Source organism: Antechinus flavipes, chromosome 5 (assembly GCF_016432865.1).
Source record: "Antechinus flavipes isolate AdamAnt ecotype Samford, QLD, Australia chromosome 5, AdamAnt_v2, whole genome shotgun sequence".
NCBI classification, from domain to species: Eukaryota; Metazoa; Chordata; class Mammalia; order Dasyuromorphia; family Dasyuridae; genus Antechinus; species Antechinus flavipes.
The window spans coordinates 174,506,692-174,529,222 of NC_067402.1; the positions used below are offsets into that span (position 1 = coordinate 174,506,692).

At 33.9% G+C, this 22,531-nt stretch overlaps 1 protein-coding gene across 1 annotated transcript in view; it reads right to left on the reverse strand.

Moving 5' to 3' along the window:
• Positions 1-22,531, reverse strand: part of IRAG2 (inositol 1,4,5-triphosphate receptor associated 2) — a 119,069-nt gene that overhangs the window by 8,746 nt on the left and 87,792 nt on the right. The window contains exons 27-33 of the mRNA XM_051962424.1: positions 21,533-21,603; positions 19,676-19,736; positions 17,636-17,699; positions 17,523-17,550; positions 17,115-17,255; positions 12,674-12,808; positions 7,447-7,594 (exon numbers count right to left, since the gene is read on the reverse strand). Coding sequence (XP_051818384.1) covers positions 7,447-7,594; positions 12,674-12,808; positions 17,115-17,255; positions 17,523-17,550; positions 17,636-17,699; positions 19,676-19,736; positions 21,533-21,603 — 648 coding nt within the window. The remainder of the gene's footprint in view (positions 1-7,446; positions 7,595-12,673; positions 12,809-17,114; positions 17,256-17,522; positions 17,551-17,635; positions 17,700-19,675; positions 19,737-21,532; positions 21,604-22,531) is intronic.

Here is a 22,531-nt window from a genome sequence, read left to right on the forward strand (position 1 = left end):
AGAAAGGGATTACACAATCAACCAGCCAGGAAGCAACCTGATTGGAGAAAGGAATTACAATTGGGGAGAATAGAGTTGTATGCAGCTGGGAAAACTGAGATACTCCCAGGAGAAGTGAAATATGTTGCTTTCCAGCCTATGGATCCCTTGCCTCCAGGCACAGTAGGCTTGACCATTTCCCTTCCTGAGAATACTTACAAAACAGTGTCCATCCATACACTGATGTGGGGGAACTGGGGAATGTGTAGATAATATCTCAGTCACTAAAACAGGTAGACAATGTGTGACTTATCATCCAGGAGAAGTAGTAGCATCAGGTTTACTAATACAGACTCCTAATAAGCAATCTGGTGATAGTCGCCCAGATTCTGACTCCCAGCAATAAAATCCAGGAATATACTGGACAGCAGCTGTGACAGCTGATAGACCTAGGATCACTATTTATATAAATGGCATATCATTAGAAGGATTGGTAGACACAGGTGCAAGTTGTACAGTCATTAAAGGTGCCAACTGGCCCAGTCACTGGCCAGAGATTAAGGCAGACACCTACATGTCTGGCGTAGGAGGATCAATAGCAGCTGAAGTTTTGCTACCTCTTTGAGATGGACTTTTGAAGGCAAAACAGGAGCTTTTACTCCTTTTATAGTTGAAAAAATCCCCATCGATCTGTGGGGAAGAGACATTTTACAACAATTAGGATTAAAAATGAGTACTTTGGTTTTTTAGGCAGGGCTGCTATTGAAGGCCTGCCAACATTTTCACTTGTTCCTATCCAATGGAAAACTGATACACCAGTGTGGATAGAACAGTGGCCCTTAGATAGTGATAAAATTCAGGCCTTGTTAGATATAGTACAGGAGCAACTTGACCAAGGACACTTAGAACCTTCTCTAAGTCCTTGGAATTCCCCAGTATCTGTTGTAAGAAAGAAATATAGAAAATGAAGGATGTTGACATTTAAGAAAGGTAAATGAACAGATGGAAACTATGGGAACTCTTCAGCCTGGACTTCCATCTCCTACTCAATTGTCTAGAGAATGGCCTCTTTGGGTTATAGACATTAAAGATTGTTTCTATTCTATCCTTCTAGATAAAGAGATATGAAAAGATTTGCTTTTCAGTGCCCAGCGTTAACTTAGCTGAGCCTTATAAAAGATATAAATGGACAGTTTTGTCACAGGGAATGAAAAACAGCCCTACTATGTGTCAAATGCATGTTGCTGCTGCTCTTAGTCCAGTAAGAAAAGCTTTCCCAAAAGTTATGTTATTACATTACCTGGATGATACATATGTCCATCTAGACATGGATGTTAGAAGCATGTCTACAAAAGACTATGGAAACACTAAGGTAATACAAATTGCACATAGCTCCAGAAAAAATTCAAAGACATGCTCTTGTTTAATATTTAGGATATGAAGTATACCCTTGTATTTACAGAACAAAAAACTTTCCTTAAGAACAGAGAAGCTAAACACCTTAAATGACTTTCAGAAACTGATAGGAAATATCCAATGGATGCGTCCAGTGTTAGGCTTGACTACCTATCAGTTGCAACCATTATATGACATTTTAAGGGGAGACAGTGCTTTAAACTCATCACATCAGCTTACAAAAGAAGCTCAAGAGGCTTTGAGAGAAGTTGAACTGGCTTTATCCAATGTGGTTGAAAGAGTCACTCAAAAACCCTTGGAAATATCAGTTTTGCTACACAAGAGGCACCCACAGCAATCCTTCATCAAGGAGATAGAATGTGGTGAACCTCCCAGTATAACCAGAACAAAGCCTTACTCCTTACCCAGTGCTTGTGGCTAGAATTTTATTAAAGGCCATTAAGCAAGCAGTACAATTATCTGGGATAAGACCTGACAAGATATACACCTTTTATACTAATCACAAATTAATGGGTGCTGTGAAACCATCCCAGAGTGGCAAATTTTATTAGCCATGGCTCCAAATTTTACACACGGGTCTCCATTAAAGATAACCAAACTATTACATAATTGGTGATGGATTCTTGAAGAGAAGGTTTCTAAAGTTCCTGTTAGAGGACCAACTATCTTTATAGATGCATCCAAACATAATATTTGTGCTGTATACTCTTGTGACTTAACTATAAGAGAATAGTCAAAACTCCTTTTCAGTCCACTCAGCAGAATGAATTGTATTCTAGCTCTTAGTTATTATCCAGGAGATATAGCCTATCAGTAGGTGTGGTACAAAGAATTGCCACAGCCCAAATAAAATTTGTAGCCTCTAATATATATCAGTGCTTTAAGGAACTTTAAGAGCAAGTGAGAAAGCATCCAGGTAAGATTTATATCTTACATGTTCATTCTTATAGTGGACTTCCAGGTCCTATTTTCGATGGTAATTCAAAGGCAGTAGCCTTCTAACCATGTTGGCCATACTCCTTTATTTCAAGAAGCCCGAGAATCTCATTTTAAATATCATCAGGCTGCTTGAGCTTTGCGTTTAAAATTTGGAATAACAAAAAAGGAAGCTAGGAGCATAGTAAAAGCCTATACAACTTTCCTTCCTTTCTATGCTCCTACACTGTCTCCAGGGAAGAACCCTCATGGTTTGAGATCCAATGAAATTTGGCAAATGGATGTGACCCATTATAAATCTTTTGGTCGTCTGTCTTTTATCCATATTGTGGTAGATACCTTTTCAGGATTCACTTTTGCAATACCAGCAGCAAAAGAGACAGCTCGAGTGGTCACTGAATTCCTTATCCAAGCATTTGCAATTATGGGTGTGCCACAAGCAATAAAAACAGACAATGGACATGCATATACTTCTAAACATTTTGCACACTTTTGTGCACTGTATAAGATTTTACACACCACTGGCATACCCTTTAATCCTCAAGGACAGGCAATAGTAGCGAGGAGAAACAGAGACATTGAGATGCTCCTCCAAAAACAAAAGAAAGTGGGAGCCACAGGTAACCCTAGAGAGCTTCTAAATCTAGCTCTTTATACTATTAACTTCTTGATTTTTGACAAAGATGCACTGGCTCCAGCAGACAGGTTTTATAACCCACCAGAAGGGCAGTGTCCAGTATGAGCAGCTCCACTATCTTTAGGTAATCACCAGGTGATGTGGAGAGACCCAGAAAGTGGTGAATGGAAGGGATCAGATAGGTTAACTGCTTGGGGGAGAGGGTTTGCTTGTATCTCTACAGATGGAGAAGGAATCAGATGGATGCCAATGAGCCGTATTCACTTTGTCCATTGGAGAGAGATGGAGCAGACCCTTGAAACAAAGAAGACCCAAGAAACATCGGGTGGTTCCATCGCTGACTGTGCCCACCACTGAAAGAGCCTGGCAGTTATTGTGTTTGACTTATGGACATCAAAAATTGTTGGACTTCACAACTCTCAGGAATCATTGGATTTTCTGAGACATGATAAGACTGTTGTAAGATTTGAAAACCCTCAGGAATCATTGGATTTTCTGAGAAGTCCTATTGCAGGACTTCAAAATCTGCTGGAATCATTGGATTTCCTAACACATAAAAAGACTGTGGGATTTCAAAAACTTGGGGGGATCATTGGATTCCCTGACACATGAAGCAATGGACAATAGATTGGTTTTGGACTATCTCTTGGCTGCTGAAGAAGGTGTATGTGTGACTGTTGTTTACATACCCTCCTTCTAGGACTTCTGGAAATCTCTTATAATACCATGTTGATTCATATCGTTTGTTATATCGCTACTTTCATGTACAATTCATCTTTGTTACACCACATTGAGCCTGCAATGACTGTGGGGAGAGTCACCACTAATAGCCTGTGTGTTATTGTTGTGTGTTTGTGTAATACTTCCCATGCTGATGGGTTTGTGCATACAGTTTCTAATAAGACCCTTCAACCCAGAAACCCAATAGCAAATCCCACTTCCCTTTGGTGCTTTTCATCTCCCTTCCGAAATATCAGAGAGGGTGTGATCATCTCCTTTTTAGTGCTTTCACCTCCCTTCCTGAGAGGTCGAAGTGAGGGGGAAGGGGAGGAGAGCATGATCACCTCCTTTTCAGTGTTTTTACCTCCTTTCCTGAGAAGTCAGGGAGGGCGTGATCACTTCCCTTTGGGGGTTCTTACCTCCCTGAGAAGTCAGGGATGGTGTGACAGTGACCACCTGTATACTAAAACAAAAGAAAGAGGGAGATGTAAAGGGTTGAAACTCTTGAGTTCATGCACTGAGGTTCGGACAAATGAACACTTGAGGCTAATTACTTATCGGACAATACTCTATTAGCATATGCTTGGAAAATGACCCACCCCACTATTCTGTGCTGGCTCCATCTGTTGGTATAGATAGAAAATTGTAAGTGGGATCAGAGGGTGGAGTAAGAGAAGCGAGAGTTACTTATTGGCTGTGGAGAGAGAGAAAAAAGGTATGGAGATTCCTGTGTTCATTCCCCTGACTGCTACTTCAAAAGACCAAGAATAAAGATCAAAGGCTTTTGCTTATCCTGACTGCAGCTGATTCTAAGGTATTCAGGGTGATAACTTGGTCTTCACATAAGACTGAAAAGATTTTGCACAAAATCAACAAAGAAAAAATAGAAAGGAAACAAAAAAAATCATTATAGTCACTTTTTCTGATAAAAGCCTCATAAGAAAGACAGTTTCTAAAGAAGGAAGGATAGTAACTAAATAAAAAAACACTCCATTAATTATAATATAAATTCAGATGAATACTGAAAACAAAGGCTCTCCTATCCCCAAAAATAAGATCAGATAGTCACCTGTCCCAAAAGAATTCATGAAACTCATATTTAAAAGTCAAGAGAAACTGAGGAAAAATTTAAAAAGAACAAGAAAAATGAGATTATGAAAAAAATTCAACCAAATAGAAAAAGGGATCCAGAATGTCCGATCATTCTGGTAAGTAATTTGGAATTTTACCCCAAAAGACAATGATGTAAAATCTCAGTGATACCATTACTAGACTTGTAATACCAAAAAGATCAGAGAAAGAGGGAAAGGAGCTTATATATTTAAAATATATAAAGAAGCTTTTTTCTTTGTATCGGAGAATGGGAAATAAAGGGAGTCCCTTGACAGTGGGATGCATTATTATAGTACCTGAATTAATGGAATGTAAAGAATAATGAAAGGGAGAGATTCAGATAAAATTGGTAGGGATTACATGAAATTAAGCTAAATTAAGTAAGCAGAGTAAACAATTTATATAATGACTAAAACAGTTTGACAAAAATAATTTTGAAAAACTTAAGAACTCTGATCAGCATAGTAATATTGATTTTAGAAGAAAGATTCTGGGCAAAGAGCCATGCTTCTCACCTCTTAGCAAAGAAATAATGGCTAGGGATTCAACTTTCAGAGTTGGCAAATGTATGGATTTTTTTGATGCATTTAATATTATACTTATTAGTTTTTATAAAAGATTATTAAATGATGCTATAAAATGAAAAATTTAAAGGAAGTTAATGACTCATTAAACAAATAAATAGAAATTAGCAAAGAAGTTCAGAAAGAGTACAGATAAGTAAGACAATATTAAAATTATTCTATTAATTTCAAGTATTCCCTATTAATCTTACTAACTCAAAATAAAAAGCCAGAAATAATCAAATTCAGAAATACTTAATAAAATCAGAAATATAAGCTAATAAGTAAAAGACAATCTATTTTACAAGAACTAATAGAACCATATATCATATTTATTTGTATATAAAACATTTTATGAAATATAACACAAAAGATTTCACATGAATACTTAACTGAAATATAAAAGATCCTTTTTATTACAAAAATGTTACTTAACTCTACCATCTTGGCTCTGTACCTCATTTCACTTATTTAAATAATTCTATTGACATATTTTTAAAACTTACTCATTCAAGGTCATGCCACTCAGACTACCAAACAATTATTTTATAGATCTGAGAAATATAATGACAAAATTTGCCTGGAGGAACAAAAGTTCCAAAATATCAAAAAAATCAATTTTCAAAAAAGTGAAGGAAGAGGTTCAAACTATATTACAACATGATAATCATCAATATAATCTAGCATTGGATAAGAAATAGACTGGTTGATCAATAGAATAGATTAGATACATAATATACAGAAAATAAAGGACCATAGTGACCTAACATTTCATAAAATCCAAAAATTAAAGTTACTGGGAAAAGAACTCACTATTTCACAAAAAATCTGGAAAACTGAAAAGTAGATTGTCAGAAATGATGCGTAAAACATCTTACACTATATACCAAAGATAAGTTCAAAATGGGTATGTGTTTTACATGTGAAGATTGCTTTCGTAAGCAAATTTGGGGAATGTAGAAGAAATACCTGTCAGATCATAGAAAGAGAAATAGTTCATGACTGAACAAGAAATAGGAAGGTTCAGAGAAGGCAAAGTGAATTTTGATTATAGAAACCTAGAGAGTTTTGCATTTGCATTTGGTATTGCAGCCAAAATTAGAAGAGCAGGAAACTGGAGGAAAAAATTTGCTGCAAGTTTCTCTAATAAAGGATTTGTTTCTCAAATATAAAAAGAGCTGAATCACATTTATCAAGAAAAAATAGGCAATCTTCAATTGATAAATGGTCAAAGGATGTAAACAGTTTTTAGGAGAAGAAATCAAAACTATCACTAGTCATATGAAAAAATGCTCTAAATAATAGAGAAATATAAATTAAATGGATATTGAGGTATCACCTTACCCTCATATTGGCTATGACAGAAAGGGAAAATAACAAATATTGGGGGGATGTGGGAAAATGGGTACACTAAATGCACTGTTGGTAGAATTGTAAACTAGTTCAACAATTCTAGAGAATATTTTGGATCTATGGCCACTGTGTGATAATTCAAACAGGAGATCCCACCAAGATTATATATAGTATTCTATTAATAATAAGACTATTAAAATTTGATCAGTGGGAAGTGTCACCTAAATATATTCATGATATAATTTTATACATTTGTTTTTACTTTAAAATAACAGCATAATGACCAGAACCTTATTCCATATATATTTTATAATACTGAATTTCCTGAGAACTGATATCTCCCTGTCATACCTGCTCTGTCTACTCATTCTATCCGCCCCCATCCTTGAAGATTGTGCTGAAGAAGATCATATGTCCTCCTGGAGAGCCCAGCATCATTTCCATGCATGGAAACATAAAATATCCCTGGCCAAAACTATCCTAAAAGCAGACCAGTATTAGCCAAGTGTTAAGTATTAAGTGCATCTGCCTTTCATTCTGATGTAGCTATTAGGGTTATCTCCTTCATTTTTCCAATGAGAAGCACATTTTGGCTGTGAAAATAACATGGCTGCAGAAGCAAGATATTTGTCTACATTATGAAATCTTCTTCCAAAGATGTTACAGGAAAATGAAAGCAGACTATTAGAAAAATAAAAGTGGGGAAGTTTTTAAAACGCTCTTGATTACCTTCATTTTCGAGGCTGCTAAAAGGCCTTTCATTCTGAAGGAGAACTTGTTTTAGCTCTTCTAATTCTGCATGTTCTTTGGCATACATTCGCTTCAAGTTTTCGACGTGCTGAATCATCACTTCCACTGCTTTACTGACTCTGCTTTCCTAATAGAGGAAAAAATAACTTTTTTTTTTAAAGTTCCTTTTTGTGAGGCTACATAGGGGAAGAGATGATGTGAAAAATAAAAAACAAACAAACAAACAAGAAAACAAAGAACTACTAATAATTTCTCACTTAAGTCTATTAAATATCAATTTTAGAACAACAAAAATATAAATAGAGTTTTAAAAATAACATTTTGGATTCTTAAAGCTCTTTTTTCATGATTCTATAAGGTTAGCAGTAGTCATATTTCCATTTTATACATGAGGAAATTAAAAGCTAACATTGTCCAGGGTCACAGAGCTAGTAAATAGCAGAACAGAGATTTCAATCCAAGTTTTCCTAATTTCTAATTTTAACTTTCAGTAACTTTATCTAAAAATTTTAATCACTAAAATAAATTATTACATATAAAATAGCCCAAAATTCTTAGTGCAGTTTAAAAGTTTAAAACTGCTTTAAAACTTTTCGATTATCCTGTATTATAAGTTAGGAGAGCCCTTAGAAGTCATCAAATCAAGTACCCTCATTTTATACATGAAGGAATTGAATCTTAGAGCCAAACTTTCCCAAAGCAAAACAAACAAACAAGTAAATAGAAGAATCAGGCCTTAAATACAGGTTTTCAGCCTCAGAATTCAATGTTCTTTGATCAAGAGTTTTGGAGACTTTTTGATATCTCAATTATCGGACAGTCTTCCTCCACCCTCTCCATGTTATAGTTCTTTATTGAGAGGCTAAACAAGGGAACAGATTATCCAGGAAACAGGCTATTCTGATATCAGGCAAAAGGAAGAAACTAAATTGCTTCCCCCACTTCCCCCTCTTCTCCCTTTCTCCTCCCCGCCATGTTACTAATTGCTGTATTTTGAAGAATTCTTTCATTAAGATAAGTTATAAGAAATGAGTATCTAGAACTTAACACCTGATCAATACATTTTGGTTCTGATTGGACACTTAAACTTTCTTTTTTACTTCCTAAGAAAAAAATAAGTTTTCTTACTCAGTAAATTTGTTTTTCTTCCTATGTTATGTTTCTCCTACTTTCTAACTTCTATTTCTGCAACCCAATTTCTAATGTTATCTCCTCCTGTACTCATCTCTAGTCTGCAGTTCTGCTGGCCCTCTGTTTCCCAATATGCATAATTTTTCATCTTTTGTATCTGTATTCTTTCAATAAATATGTATCCTTTTAATAAAATATAGAAGCAATTTGTTATGAATTCCGTATTCATTATTAATATATTCTATATTCAGAGATAAAATGAAATAGTAGCTAGAGACACATTCTTGGAACTAGGAAGACCTGGGTTTAAGTTCTTCCTCTGATACATTCTCATTGTGTCTCATTCTCATGAGACCATTAATCTCTCAATACCTTGGACAACTGTCTAAGACTGTAAGTTGCAGAAAAGGTACTAAACTGCACTGACAGAAGGAATTCCTTCTACCAGTTAAATCACAGGTCCATTCTATATCCTTACTCCATATTTACCTTTACTCAATTCAATAAATATTTCTTAGAAATTGACTATATGCAATGTACTGGAGATACACAAAAAAGTCTTTGATCTGAAGAAACTTAACCTCTACTGGGAGAGAACTGTATGGACAAAGTTATGTAAATAAAAGATAATCTAAGGAGAAAAGGGAGAGGGGAAGAGAGGCAGGGAGGAAGGGAAGGGGAAAGGGAGAGATAAACAGAGACAGAGAAAGAGAGAGACAGAGAGAAAGAAAAGGAGAGTGACAGACAGAGGGAAGGAAGAAAGGGGAGGGAGGGAATGAGGGAGAAAGAATAACTAGATCAGAGAAGGATTTATAAAGGAGGAAGAATTTTGAAGTTGAGTATTTTAAGAAGTAAAAATCAATTGAAAGGAAATTTCAAACATGGGGGAGTAGCTCGTGTAAATGCAAAGATAGAATTTAGAGTTTAAGGAATAAGCAGAAGTTCATTTTGTCTGGAATACAGATCAGGGGAATAAACTAAAATTAGGATGGAAAAATAGATTGGAGCCAGATTGTAGAAGCTTTCAAATGAAAGGCTAAATTTGCATTTAACCTGATTATGAAAAAGAAAGTGACATGATCCTATTTGTGTCTCAGCAATTACTTTGGCAGCTATGTGGAATTATTGGGATTTGTTGTTGTTGTTAACAACTGAAAGGAGATGTTAGAAGTTGGGAAACTAAATTAGGAAATGATGATAAGTGCTAAAGCTCCAAAATAAGTTTGTGGTTGTGTGAATGTCAAAAAGCAGCCAGATATGAGAATGAATGCAGAGGAAGAGTTAATAAAATTTGGCAATTGATTTTGAGAACAGATTGAGAAGAGAGAATTTCAAAATCATTGAACTACTGGAAAACCACAATTAAAAAAAAAACAACCTTATACTTCATACTTCAAGAAATCATAAAATTGTCCAAATCTCTTAAAACCTTAAAAAGCACTTCATTAAAAACATCTCTTAAAAAAGAGCAAAGTGGAAATAGAAATAATCTAGCAGTCATCTCCTGAAAGAAACCCTCAAATGAAAACTTCCAGGAACATTGTAAGCCAAATCCATAGCTTCTAGGTGAAAGAAAAAATGCTGCAAGCTGGTAAAAAGAAAGAATTTAAATACTAAGGAGTCATAGGATAAAACAATCTAGAGGCCATTCCTATGAAGAAGTAGAGAGCTTGGAATAAGATATTCCAGAATGAAAAGGGTATAGACTTCCAACCAATAAGTAAATTACCCAGAAAAAGTGAATATAATTCCACAAGATAATTTTTTTTAATAAAAAGGAGGATTTCTAAACAGTCCAGATGAAAAGGTCATGACAAAATTTTGAAGTGAAACATAAGATCAAGAGAAACAAAAAAGCAAAGATGAACAAAAAAATCATAGTGACTAAAAAAAAATAAAATGTTTACATTCTTATATGGAGACATAACACATGTCTCTTCAGAACCAGATAGAGGAAATCTAATTCAAAAAATTGTGATTCTTTTTTTTTAAATGATATTGAAAAAAGAATGAAATGTGAATAACATAGGAATGCCCTAAGGGGAAAAAGGGAGAGTAAAGATAGGAAGATTATGTTGCATAATTGGAGTACTCAAAAGAAATCTATAAAAACAAGGAGAAAAGAGTTTAAAGAAGAAACTTCTATAGGCAGTTTGGTACAGAAACACATTTCATTTAATAGGAAAACAAATTAGAAGGGTTCAAAGGGAGGGAGGAAAATGAGAGGACAAATAGATTAATGAAGGAGCAAAAACAAACTCTAAGATTCTTATTTTACTTGGGGAATGAAATCACCTTTATGTGAAAAACAAAGCTGAGTGCTGGACAAAGCGCTTGTGTGAAACTGGACTTAATTACTGAATGTCAGAACCATCAGTTAGATCTCTAACCAAAAACTCCTAAAAAAGGAATTCACAAGTTAGAAGTACTCTCTGTCTCTGTAGCCTCTTCGTCTGAAGAAATAGCTCTTAATTTAAGAGGAATGTCCAGATAAGTCATGTCTCCTCTTTCTTCAGGCTGTACACTTAATTTTCTTTACTATGGTCCAGCATCAGGTACCTTTTTTTCCTCACCTCCTTCTTTTTATTTTCTGTATGTGTAGTCTTCACTGATTAGTGTGAGCTCCTTGAGGGTAGGGCTACTTTTTGTTGTTGTTGTTGTTGTTCCTTGTCAATACATTTCTAGCACTTAAGATAGTGTGAATAGTAAATATTCAATAAATGCTCATTCACTAACTGACTACTTGATAATTCATAGTATCATATTCAAATCTCTCCTCCTCTACTTTCTGCTTCAACTTAGAAAAACAATTTATATTTATGTTTGCCTGACCTGCTTTCCCAGACACTGTAGCTTAGAATACAGAAATAGATAAAACTTCAGGGCTATAAAGCAGTTGTGTAAATTAAAACTCTTATACTGTATAATTCTAGAACAGGGCTTCAACTTTTTTTTCACTTGAGGCCCCTTCTTGCCTGAGAAATATTTATATGACTCCAGGTTTAAAGGTGGCAAGATAGGTATTCAAATCAAACATTTACTGATGATATGTAATAATTTCGTGACTCCCATATTCAATTGTGAGACCCCCAAATAGGGTTGCCTACCACTATTTAAGAAACTGGGACCTAAAAAATGTGTACAATGTGGCTGCAAAAAGAATAGTTCTTAAGGAAATTTTAAGTTCACTATCTTTTTATTAGATATCCCAGATTCTGTAAACATATATACACATCTAAAAAGATACTCTTCCCAGCTTCACCAAATGTTTAATAACTCCTTTGCTTCCTTTTGCTGTTCTCCATCCCAGAATTCAGAGCACTTAGATAATGATCATCTACAAACCTTCAGAAGGGAGAGTCTAATTGCTCTGGTTCTGTAGAGTAGTTAAGGGGACTCTGCCAAGACCGTTGTGAAATAATAAAAATCTAGAATTCTCAGATAGCCAGAACTGAGCACAGAGACATAGTCCCAGCCAATCTTTGCCTCAAGGTCTCAGAGGCATCAATCTGAAACAGAGGATACTGATTACATATAACAGAGACAAGGTCTCTTCTATTTGAAAGCAGATGAGCTGGACCTACTGAGCCCCCAAAACAATTAAGGTTGATATATGCTACCAAAGTCTGTAGCTACAGAGAAATATGCCCCCTAATCTAAAAGTATGTGAGGTACTTCTTTAGATATTCTATACTTCCCTATCATCTGAGATTCCATCAATTACACCATATCCTTCTACAAAAGCCTTGCTTGCATCCATGAGCTGTGTATTGAGTTGAACTGTCAGTTCAGTGGTACTCATTCAGGTTTACTACATGAATGTTTCACTTAGAAAGCATTTACTACTGAATTCTAGTGCAACAGCAGGGGAGAAGGATTATCTCACTAGTCTCTGAAAACCAGCCCTTCAAATATAGTATACTATATGTTTAGACAGGAAAAATCCTCATAGATTTGTCCAGATATAAATTTTTAAATTTCAAATTGTGGTAACTAAGAATTCTGATAGTCTAGTAACTTGGGAAGTCAAAGCTTTTAATTCATTCCATTTGCAAAGTAACTAATTTAGAATTACCTGATTAATGGCTCCCAGCATCTCTGCCTTGCTAGCAACTCTTGTTGTACATTGGTTAAGAAACTTTAAACTCTTCTCCAGCTTCTTAATGATTTCCTGGGCTTGGTTGTCATCTTCACAGAGAATTATTAAATTCTGCATAAAAGGGAAATAAGAGGAATAACAAATCTTGCATTTCAGACAAGCCAAAACATGAAAATGAGAGATGTATGTGTACTAGATATGCATTTTACAAAACTCCTCCCCCCCCAAATCAACCTCAAGAGTACAATATGAAAGAGGTATGGCTATCTCACATTTTATTTGAAAAATATCTGGAGATAGCTAAGAAGTCAGGAGGACCTGAGTTCAAATCTGCCTCAGACACTTAACACTTCCTAGTTGTGTGACCCTAGCAAGTCACTTAACCCCAATTGCCTCAGGGAAAAAATACAGACATACATACATCTATATGTTCATGATCATATGTTCAGATGATCATATAGATGTATGTATATATGTATATGGAAGTTTTGATCTATTGTAAACATGTAAATCAAAAAATGTTAATTTGATTCTAGACTGCTTTATAATAGGAATATTTTCTAAGACTAGGAAGGTGATAGTCCCACAGTATTCCAGTATGATCAGATTTTATTTAACAAATAGTTTTGTATTTAGTTTAAGGTACTACCATTTAAGAAGGATATTATTAAATTGGAGAATGTCCAAAGTAGGCAACTAGGAAGTAAAGATCCTAATGATTATATGACACATGGAGATTATCTGAAGCAAATGGGGATGTTAAACTTGAAGAGATGATTTAGGAGGGATATGATAGTTCTCTCTCCATATTCCATCACTGTTATGCAGAAGAGGAATTAGATGTGGTCTCTCTAGCTCCAGAGGGCTGAACTAGAAATCACGTATGAAAATTGTATTTAGATTTGATAGAATTTCCAAAGTTTTCAAGGCTTAATGAATTTCCTAACAATTACAGATATAAAAATAAAATAGAGTATGGTAAGTTACTCACCACTAGCGATTTTTAATGAAGGCTGGGTAGCTTTTGGAGAATTTTATAAAAGGGATTTTTGTTTAAATATGAGTGAACTCTCAAATCTCTTTCAACCCTATTTTTGTGGACTACACTAAGGAATTAAGACAATGGAAGGAAAAACAACATATGTTTATATAGTGCTATATGGTTACTCTCATTTGAATCTCATAGCAACCCTGTAATATGAGCAGAACAAATATTATTCCTATTCTTCAGAAAAGGAAACCGAGATACAGAAAGGTTAAGTGACTTGTCCAAAGTTACATAGCCAATAACTAGATGAGCAAGATCTCAAATCTTCTGATCAGAAATTAAGAGCATATTAAATATTTTACATGAAGTTAGGAAGGTCTATGTTTAACAAGGGCTTATATGAAATAATATATGTAAAGTTCTTTGCAAATTTTAAAATATTATAAAATGCTAATTATTTTATGAAAAGTAATATTATACTATGATGTTCCAGAAGAAGCAGGTAATATCACCAGTAACATAACTGGATGATATCAATTATGGATATTTCAAAAGTTTTAATAATAAAAACTTTAATAACAGAGTTTATAAAAATTTAAATTTGAGCCTAGAACAGTACTTTGATTAGCAGATATACATATTTTTGATTAATGGATTTTTTTTCCATTTCACCAATTCTGTTTTTCAAGGAGTTATTTTCTTTTTCCATTTTGCCAAATCTATTTTTTAAGGAGTGATTTTCTTCAGACAATTTTTGTATTTCCTTTTCCAAAGTTCTCATTTCCTTTCCCCATTTTCTTTCTACTCTCTTTTAAGATCCGTTTTGAATTTTTTCAAGAGAGGCTTTTAAATTGGAGACCAACCCTTTGAGGCTTCATCTGGAAATGTTTTGCCTTTAGTGTCCCCAGGGTTTGAGGTTTGTTCTTCACTGTCTCCATAATATTATCTATGGTCAGAACTCTTTTTGCTTTTTTGCTCATTTTTTAAAGGTTGAGGTCTGCTCTTAGGGGAAAGGGAAGATTATCCTGAGCTTCGTCCTCAGGTAACAGGGGCTTCTCACTGTCCTGGGGCTGGGGCTGAGGCTGCAGGCTTCCTTCTCTGCTGGATAGGTATGGTCAAGTCCTACTTGTTATGCCAGGATTCAGGGCTTCACTATTTGCCTTTTACACATTGCAGTGCAATGGTTCCAACAGAAAGAGTATTGGAGTAGGGATGTAGGTTGAGCAAGGGGGCTTCAAGTAGTAAACTGAAACTATTTTTCCTCACTTGTACCAATTTACTTCTCCATTCACCATTACTGTAATTTTTCAAACAAAAATGTCTTTCTCTGGCCACTGATCCCCTTCTTAGAATTTAAGATCCTTGAGGGCAGGAATGATATTTGCTTTTGTATTTCATCTCCACGTAACATAGTATTGGCACATAGTGCTTGATAAATGCTTTTTCGTGTATTTTTCAGTCTATGTCTTCTCTCTTTCACCCTATTCCTTTTGTTAAGAAGGCCTAGTGAGCTATACCCCTTTTATTGAAATCAGTTCATAGCATCATAGAGTTTAAAAGGACTTCTGGGAATATTTGCTATAACTGAATTAGGAATCATATTTAAACAAGAATCTCTTTACAACTTTTAAATAGTCATCTAGTCATCACCTGAAGATCCCACGTTGAGAGAAAACCTGTCACCTCCCAAAATAAACCATTCCACCAGTGTTCTTAGTTTGACCTTAATGACCAGGTCTAATCATTTTCTATGTCACAATACTTGAAATAGCCAAAGACAGCTATCATTTCTCCCCTAAAGATAAAATCTTGGAAGCATAATGTTTTTAGTTCATTTAATTTATGGATATGGCACAGCCTCTAGAACACTCACCATCCTAATTATTTTCTTTTAGGGTTCTTCAAAATAGGCGAATCTTTCAAGTCCAGTATTAATTATTATTATTTTTTTTTACTTCTTCCAAATTCTGATCTAGAGTGAATCTACAATGACTAGATCAGTAAGGATAAAGAAAAGTATGTGAAAGCTTTTATGCTCTATCTCCTGTTCACTTTCAACTATTGCTCCTCCCCCCCAAAGCTTTCATAGGCTTCAACTCCCCTGATTTCACAGACAACAGGAGATCCAGTTCCCTAATTCCATTCTTAATACCCTTAATTATCTGATTTTTCAGCTTATATCTTCCTTGCCAACTATTGTCCCAATTCACTTCCATAGTAAGATATTTGTAATATATACTCAATTCAGTTTTTTGATTTTTCCTTTTAAATGTAGAGGAAATACATTTCAGTCTTTATTGAACACAAAGACCTATGATTATTATTTATGCGCATTTTAAGTTTCTCTTTGAAATCTAAATGCTAAAAAGGAAGGAATCTTTTTTTTTAATCTGTTTTTCTTCATTGCAAGCAATAAGCAAGGGGAATAGCTATTTTATTGTGTCAGAGATGAGAGGGTCAAAAAAAAAACCTAAGAGTTGTTGTTGTTGTTATTGTTGCTGTTGTTGTCATTCCAAAATAGATCAAGAATAAAGAAAAATACTAGCCAATGTTTAAAGAAGTTTCTAATGAAACATTATAGGAGCTGTCCTTGGTTTTATATCATTAATATTTTTTTCTCAGTAATTTTATCTATAAACACATAGTAGGCATCCTTATTAAATGTTTAGAGAACAGGAAATAAAGATATCTACCTACAGGTATCTATATGTCTATAGATATCTATATGTATTCATAGATATCCAAAGAATGATTAAATATCTCAACTTCCTGTGTGAATACACTTCCTGTCACCTCCTCTCACACATATATAAATGAGAGCCACCTTTTTGAAGCTCTGAGGGAGAAGTGAGGACAGAACACAATTAATCCAATATGTTAGATGATATAATTGGTATCTAAAAGATTGAATCTAAAAAAATGAAACGTAATAAAGATAAAATTGTATGCTTCAGCTAAAAAAAATCAACCTTAAGAACACAAGTTTGGAGACAAGATTACATCTCATGTGAGGGAAAAAAAATCTGGGGTTTTAGTAAACTGAAAGTCAAATAAGCTAATAGTGTGGTGTGGTAGGGGACAAAAAGCAAATTTGATCTTAGATTACATTCAAATGAATTCAACAACATTAAATGCCTACTGTATGCAAAGCATTTTGTTATACTTCAGAAACACAGAAATAAAAGTGCCTTCTAGTGTTTTCAATTAAACACACAAACACACAAGTAACTATAAGCTAATGTGAATGAGAAAGATAAGATGCTAGAAAGATTAGAGAAAGCTTCACAGAGGAATTAGTATCTAAATCTAGACTTGGAAGAAAATCAAAATTCTTTGAAAGATAAGAAGTGTTTATAGTGTTACCCAAACTTTCACTCCTTTCTAAGTTCCAGAGTGCAGAAATAGGGTTCTAAAATCTCTTAGTCTAACCTTTAATAACTTTAAACAATTAGTGATCTCTTTCTTCAGATTCTCTTCAGCCAGATCCCGAGACCTTTCTTCAAGCTTGACTCTTTTCTCCAAGGTAAACCAGTCACACTTAAATCCCAAAGATAATCTAAGAAATTCAGCCTGTTAGAGAAATAATATAAAAGGGATACAGGAATGAAGAAAGCAAATGAGAGTTAATATAAGATTAAAATGTGAAGAAAGATTGCATCAAGAGACATAAATGAATCTGATAAATCCAGGGGTCTTAGTGAACTTGGTTCTTAGCAAGCCAAATTCAGTGTTACCAACCAAACAGTTTAGGATTCATGACACAGTTATACCTATATGAACTTAAGGATCTTTTTTATATTTAGTAAAAGTCAAAAACAGAAAATGTCTCATGCTTACCTCTACCTCTTTTTCATTTGTAGAAATGCTGTTGAACAAGAAAGAGAAGGATTCAAATAAAATTTCCGAGAAAGTAATATGAAACATACAAAATTGTGATAAAATGAACTTACTGGTCACTCTGTCTAAAGTTGACTGATTTAACACTGGTTACTGGAATAGTAGAAGCAGCCATTTCTATTAAGGGACAAAAAGGACATTTTTTTTGGTTTAAATCACATTACCCACTTAATGCCCCTTGATGTAGCTGAATTATATTCCCTAAAGAACAAGTATCAAAAGTATATCATTTAAAAAGCTGTGATTTACAAAAATATTTGAACTGTGGCTTGAGTCTCTTAAATTCATGGATATCACAACAGCTCTTACTGGAGCTGAATGCTGAAAAAATATGACACCATTTCTTGGCAGTAATCTTTACTTGCGAAATTCAAAGCCCTAATAAATACTTGTTGATTGAATCTTTGCCAAGGTACTTCTCAATAAATAAAAAATGGGAGATTAGGGATTCTTTTATAAGAAATGAACTTAAGAACTTACACCACTTTGGCAGAAGACTTTGTTTTATATATGCTTCACATATATGTCAGAAATCATAGCTTACAAAACTGAAATGACAATTAAAAATATTCAGACCTGTGTAGAGGCAGATGGGAATAATGAAAGGTAACCATCTAACATTAACATTTTGAGGTATAACTGCTTAAGGTCCTGGGAAAAGGTAGGATTTTCTAAATGATATCCTACAATATGCCACTTCTTTATAGTTATACAAAACAAATTGGAAGATACAAACAATACAATGTCTCCATTGCATTTATTGTTTGCTAGTTACAAAAAAGCATTTGAAGGCAGCTAGGTGGCACAGTGGATAAGGTACTGACCCTGGAGTTAGGAGAACCTGAGTTCTAATCTAGCCTCAGACTCCTACTTGCTGTGTGACTCTGGTCAAGTCACTTAACCTCATTGCCTTAAAAAAAGCATTTGATCTGCTAGATCAAAAAGCTGTTTTAAGATCTCTTTCAAAAGAGTATCTCTGAATTTGGAACTCAAAATTTTAGGAAATGATTGTTAAAAATTTTTATTTTATATGTAATTGGGAAATATTTAACAAAGTGAATAAAGACATATTTAAAAGCTTGTCCCATCAATATGACAAAATCATATAAGATTCTTGAAAGATGTATAAAAAAGATAAATGTCTTAATGTTCCACAATTATTACTATTAAATAAAGCATAAAAGAAGAGACAAATTTTTGGCAAAGATGTTTTCCAAGATCATGAAGGATTTCCAGGACAATAGATTCCCTCAAAATGGTGAGGTCCTCCAGATTTTCCCTTTATAGAATTCTGCATCGCTTCCTGGTGAGACTTAAAATCAATCACTCAAGAGAATTTGAGCTGAATGATTCATACAGAAAAAGCCAAGTAACTAAAAAATGTCTAGTTTCCCGCCCATGATACTGATGAATAGGAAACCCATAGAGCTACTTCACTGGTAATTATAATACTTATTTGGAATTTTAAGACTGGCAAATCATTATATAGTTGTGTGTCTATGTCTGTGTGTATATGTGTGTGTGTATGTGTGTGTGTGTGTGTGTGTGTGTGTGTGTGTGTGTGTGTGTGTGTGTGTTTAATTTAAATCACTCTGTGAGATAATATACCATCTCCATTTTATAATTGAAGTAAATCAGGTTAAGAAAAATTAAGTGACTTGTCCAGGATCACACAACTCATAAGTATCTGAAGCAGGGTTTTAATTCAGGGCTTCATAATTGCTCTAAAGGATATCAGAAAAGAAATGAAGGATCAGAAAAACAGATGGGCCAATCAATAATGAGAACAAACAATTAATCAATGGACAACCTTTCCCATGGAATGTCAGGCAACCTAGAGAAATATTTACAGATTGACATAGACACAAGTGGAACAAGGTCAAAAAAATATGAGTGGGTTGTAATTTTCACTGTTGGGGGGAAACCTTTATCAATAAGATCATAGATTCACTGATGTTTCAAAACAGGGCGGAACAAAAATGGAGTCAAATGTCAGCTACCATTTATAATTTTAGTTTTAAGTCAAATGATGAGATTTTAACTTCTCTTGGTGAGATTCTGCATCAACAGAAGTGGGAGAAAACTTCTCTTACCTCCCCCAGTGGTATATTCTTCTTTACAGTCTGTAACTGTTTCAGGTCCTTCTTTGGTTTCCTAAAATTTTTTGGAAGTGAAAGATATAAGAAAATACCAGAGTACTGCTATAAATACAGTTATTTATAATGCTTTGGGTTTTTTCTCCCTATCAATAGATATTTAATATTAATTTAGCATATGCAAGGAAAGGTCTGAGAACCTGGGGAATAGAAAGTGGTATACTCTATTATCTATTGTAATATATCTATTAAAGAAGATAATGCATAAAGATGTGAGAAGTCAAATAAGTAAAAGGCAACAAAAACAGTTATAAGATAATTAATTGCTTATATCAATTAATTACTTAGGTATTAGCAATTAAATGCTATGAGTTTAGAAAAAAGGAGAGATCTCTTACTGTAGTTTCAGAATGGTCTATGAAAGCTCCACAGAAGAGAAGGGATTAGATTTTGGGTATTTTATTAATCAGAGAGAGTTGGAAAAGGCATATTGAACAGAGATAGGGGAAATACTGTAAATATTAATAGTGATGATATTTCTTATATGGTATCACAAATTATAAAATACTTTTCTCACAGCAATCTTGAGAGGAAGGCAGTAAAAGTATCATTATCCCCATTCCACAGATGAGGAAAGTAGTTCAGAGAGGTTTATGAGTTATTCACACTCATATGGCTAGAAAATAACAAAACCAAGACTTGAATACAGGTCTCCTGGAATAGAAGTCTCCTAGATTAGTGCTTCTTCCTATCATACTACATTACTTCACTTCTAGAGAGGCAGGAAAGCACAGACCTTTTGAGGATTATTTTGACACGTTTATCCTGAAATGTGCTAATATATTCTGATGGACAGGGAATGAATATTATTTTTGTTGGACATTAAATTATTACCTCTTTTATAAGTAAAACTGATAGTTATATAACAGGGTTCTAATTATATTGCATAAGATTCATTTGATAGTCTATGAAATCACAATAATTTATTTAGCAATACTTAGTTAATGTTTAAAATATTCTATTTACTTCATTAAATATTCACTAAGCCCTATTATATGTAAATCACTAGGCTAGGCACTAGGGATACAAGGATGAATGAGAGTTCCTAAAAAATCTTTACTACATAATCATGTTAGTAGAATAATATAGAAGAACAGTGTTTCTCTTACATATAGAAATCAGTTTTTACTCTGCTGGCATGGTTTTTACAAATCCAGGGTCACCTTGGCTAAATTATGGAGTAGAGGGAAACCTGAGATCTCAAAGACTGCACAATCTTCACAAGTTTTACCAAGCTGAAGAGATTTCAAAGAAAGCCCTGGAGATGGACATTTAAAGATATTCAAAAAGCAGCCAACTAAGTAGGAAGAGCTTCATTCTCAGTTACTTTGTGAGGATTATTTTTGGTCATAGCATTTGGTGAATTTGGTTTAGAAAGTTGTATGGAGAAACGTATCATTAAGGGCAAAATCGTTGATCCTTGCAGTATTGAAAAACAACAATACAGTAGTTTCAAAATATGGGTTTAATAAATTCTATTATATAGACAGATAATAAATAAATAATAAATTATGTTTGTGGAAATTATTTGAAAAAGTAAAAAGTACAAAGCAAATGTAGAATATTATCATCGTCATTATAATCATAAAGGGCTTTGAGTTTGGAATTAGTTAACATGGGTTAAAAGCCCAGCTTGTTTCTTCACTAACTTACCTTGGCAAGTCACTTAAGCTTTCTGGGATACAGGTCCTTGTATGTGAAATGAAAGTATTATACTAGATGGCTTCTAAAGTCTTTACTAGATCTAAAGATCTACTATGATCATCACTGATAATAAAAGGTCTAATCTCTTACCAAATTTAATGTGATTTTCTTTTCATCCACAGAGCAGTGAAGTGGAGTATCTTCATTAATTAAGTTTTTATCTGTGAGAAAAATTACACAAAATAGTGGATGAAATAAAAAAGAATTAAGAGAAAGAGATGAAGAGGACGTAAACAGTCACTATGGGCTTTTAAGAAGTAAACATATGTACATATAAATCTACCCATATATCAATGTACATAAAGCTCCAAAAAATAAAATTGAGTAGAAATGGAAAAATTCACAGAAAGAACTCCTCAATGTTCAAAGGCAATGGGTATGATTTGCTAATAAAAATGAAAATGATAGTGCATTGTTAGTATGGCACTATTTAGGGAGGAACTGTTTACTCTCATAAATTCTATTAGATAAATACATTAATGCCTACTATATATAAGGTGCTGGAGAGATAGATGACACAATCTGTGCTCTTAAGGAATTTATAATTTAATAGGTGAAAGGACATACATAATTATGTTAAAGGAGAAAAGGAGATATCTAAACTATATTACTACTATATCAATAAGAAATTAGGAAAGAGATAATAAACAATTTTCAGAATCATGGCTACCTTTTGTGATTTGATAAATATGTATTGGGGATTCCATATATATGACTGGTATGTGAAATGATTTCTTTTAACTTAATGCTAGTCTCTTTACATAAGAGTCACAGATTAGAGACAAAGCTAATTTTTAATTCATATAGTTTCACTATCTTAAAGCAATTATGATTATTTTTTAAAATCTACATTTTAAAAAACATTTTCACTTCCAAATTTATCCCCTCTCTTTTCTCTTAGTGACTCTATCCTGTATAAAAAGAAAAAAAAAGAAAGAGGAAAATGACAGCTCAGAAAAATTAATCAATATGTCAACTATGTCTGACAGTATATAGAAAATGCTCCACATTTATATTTTCTGCCTCTGCATTAAAAAAACAGATAAATTAAAAGTTTCAATAACCAAGCATTTTTTCTCCATACCGTGT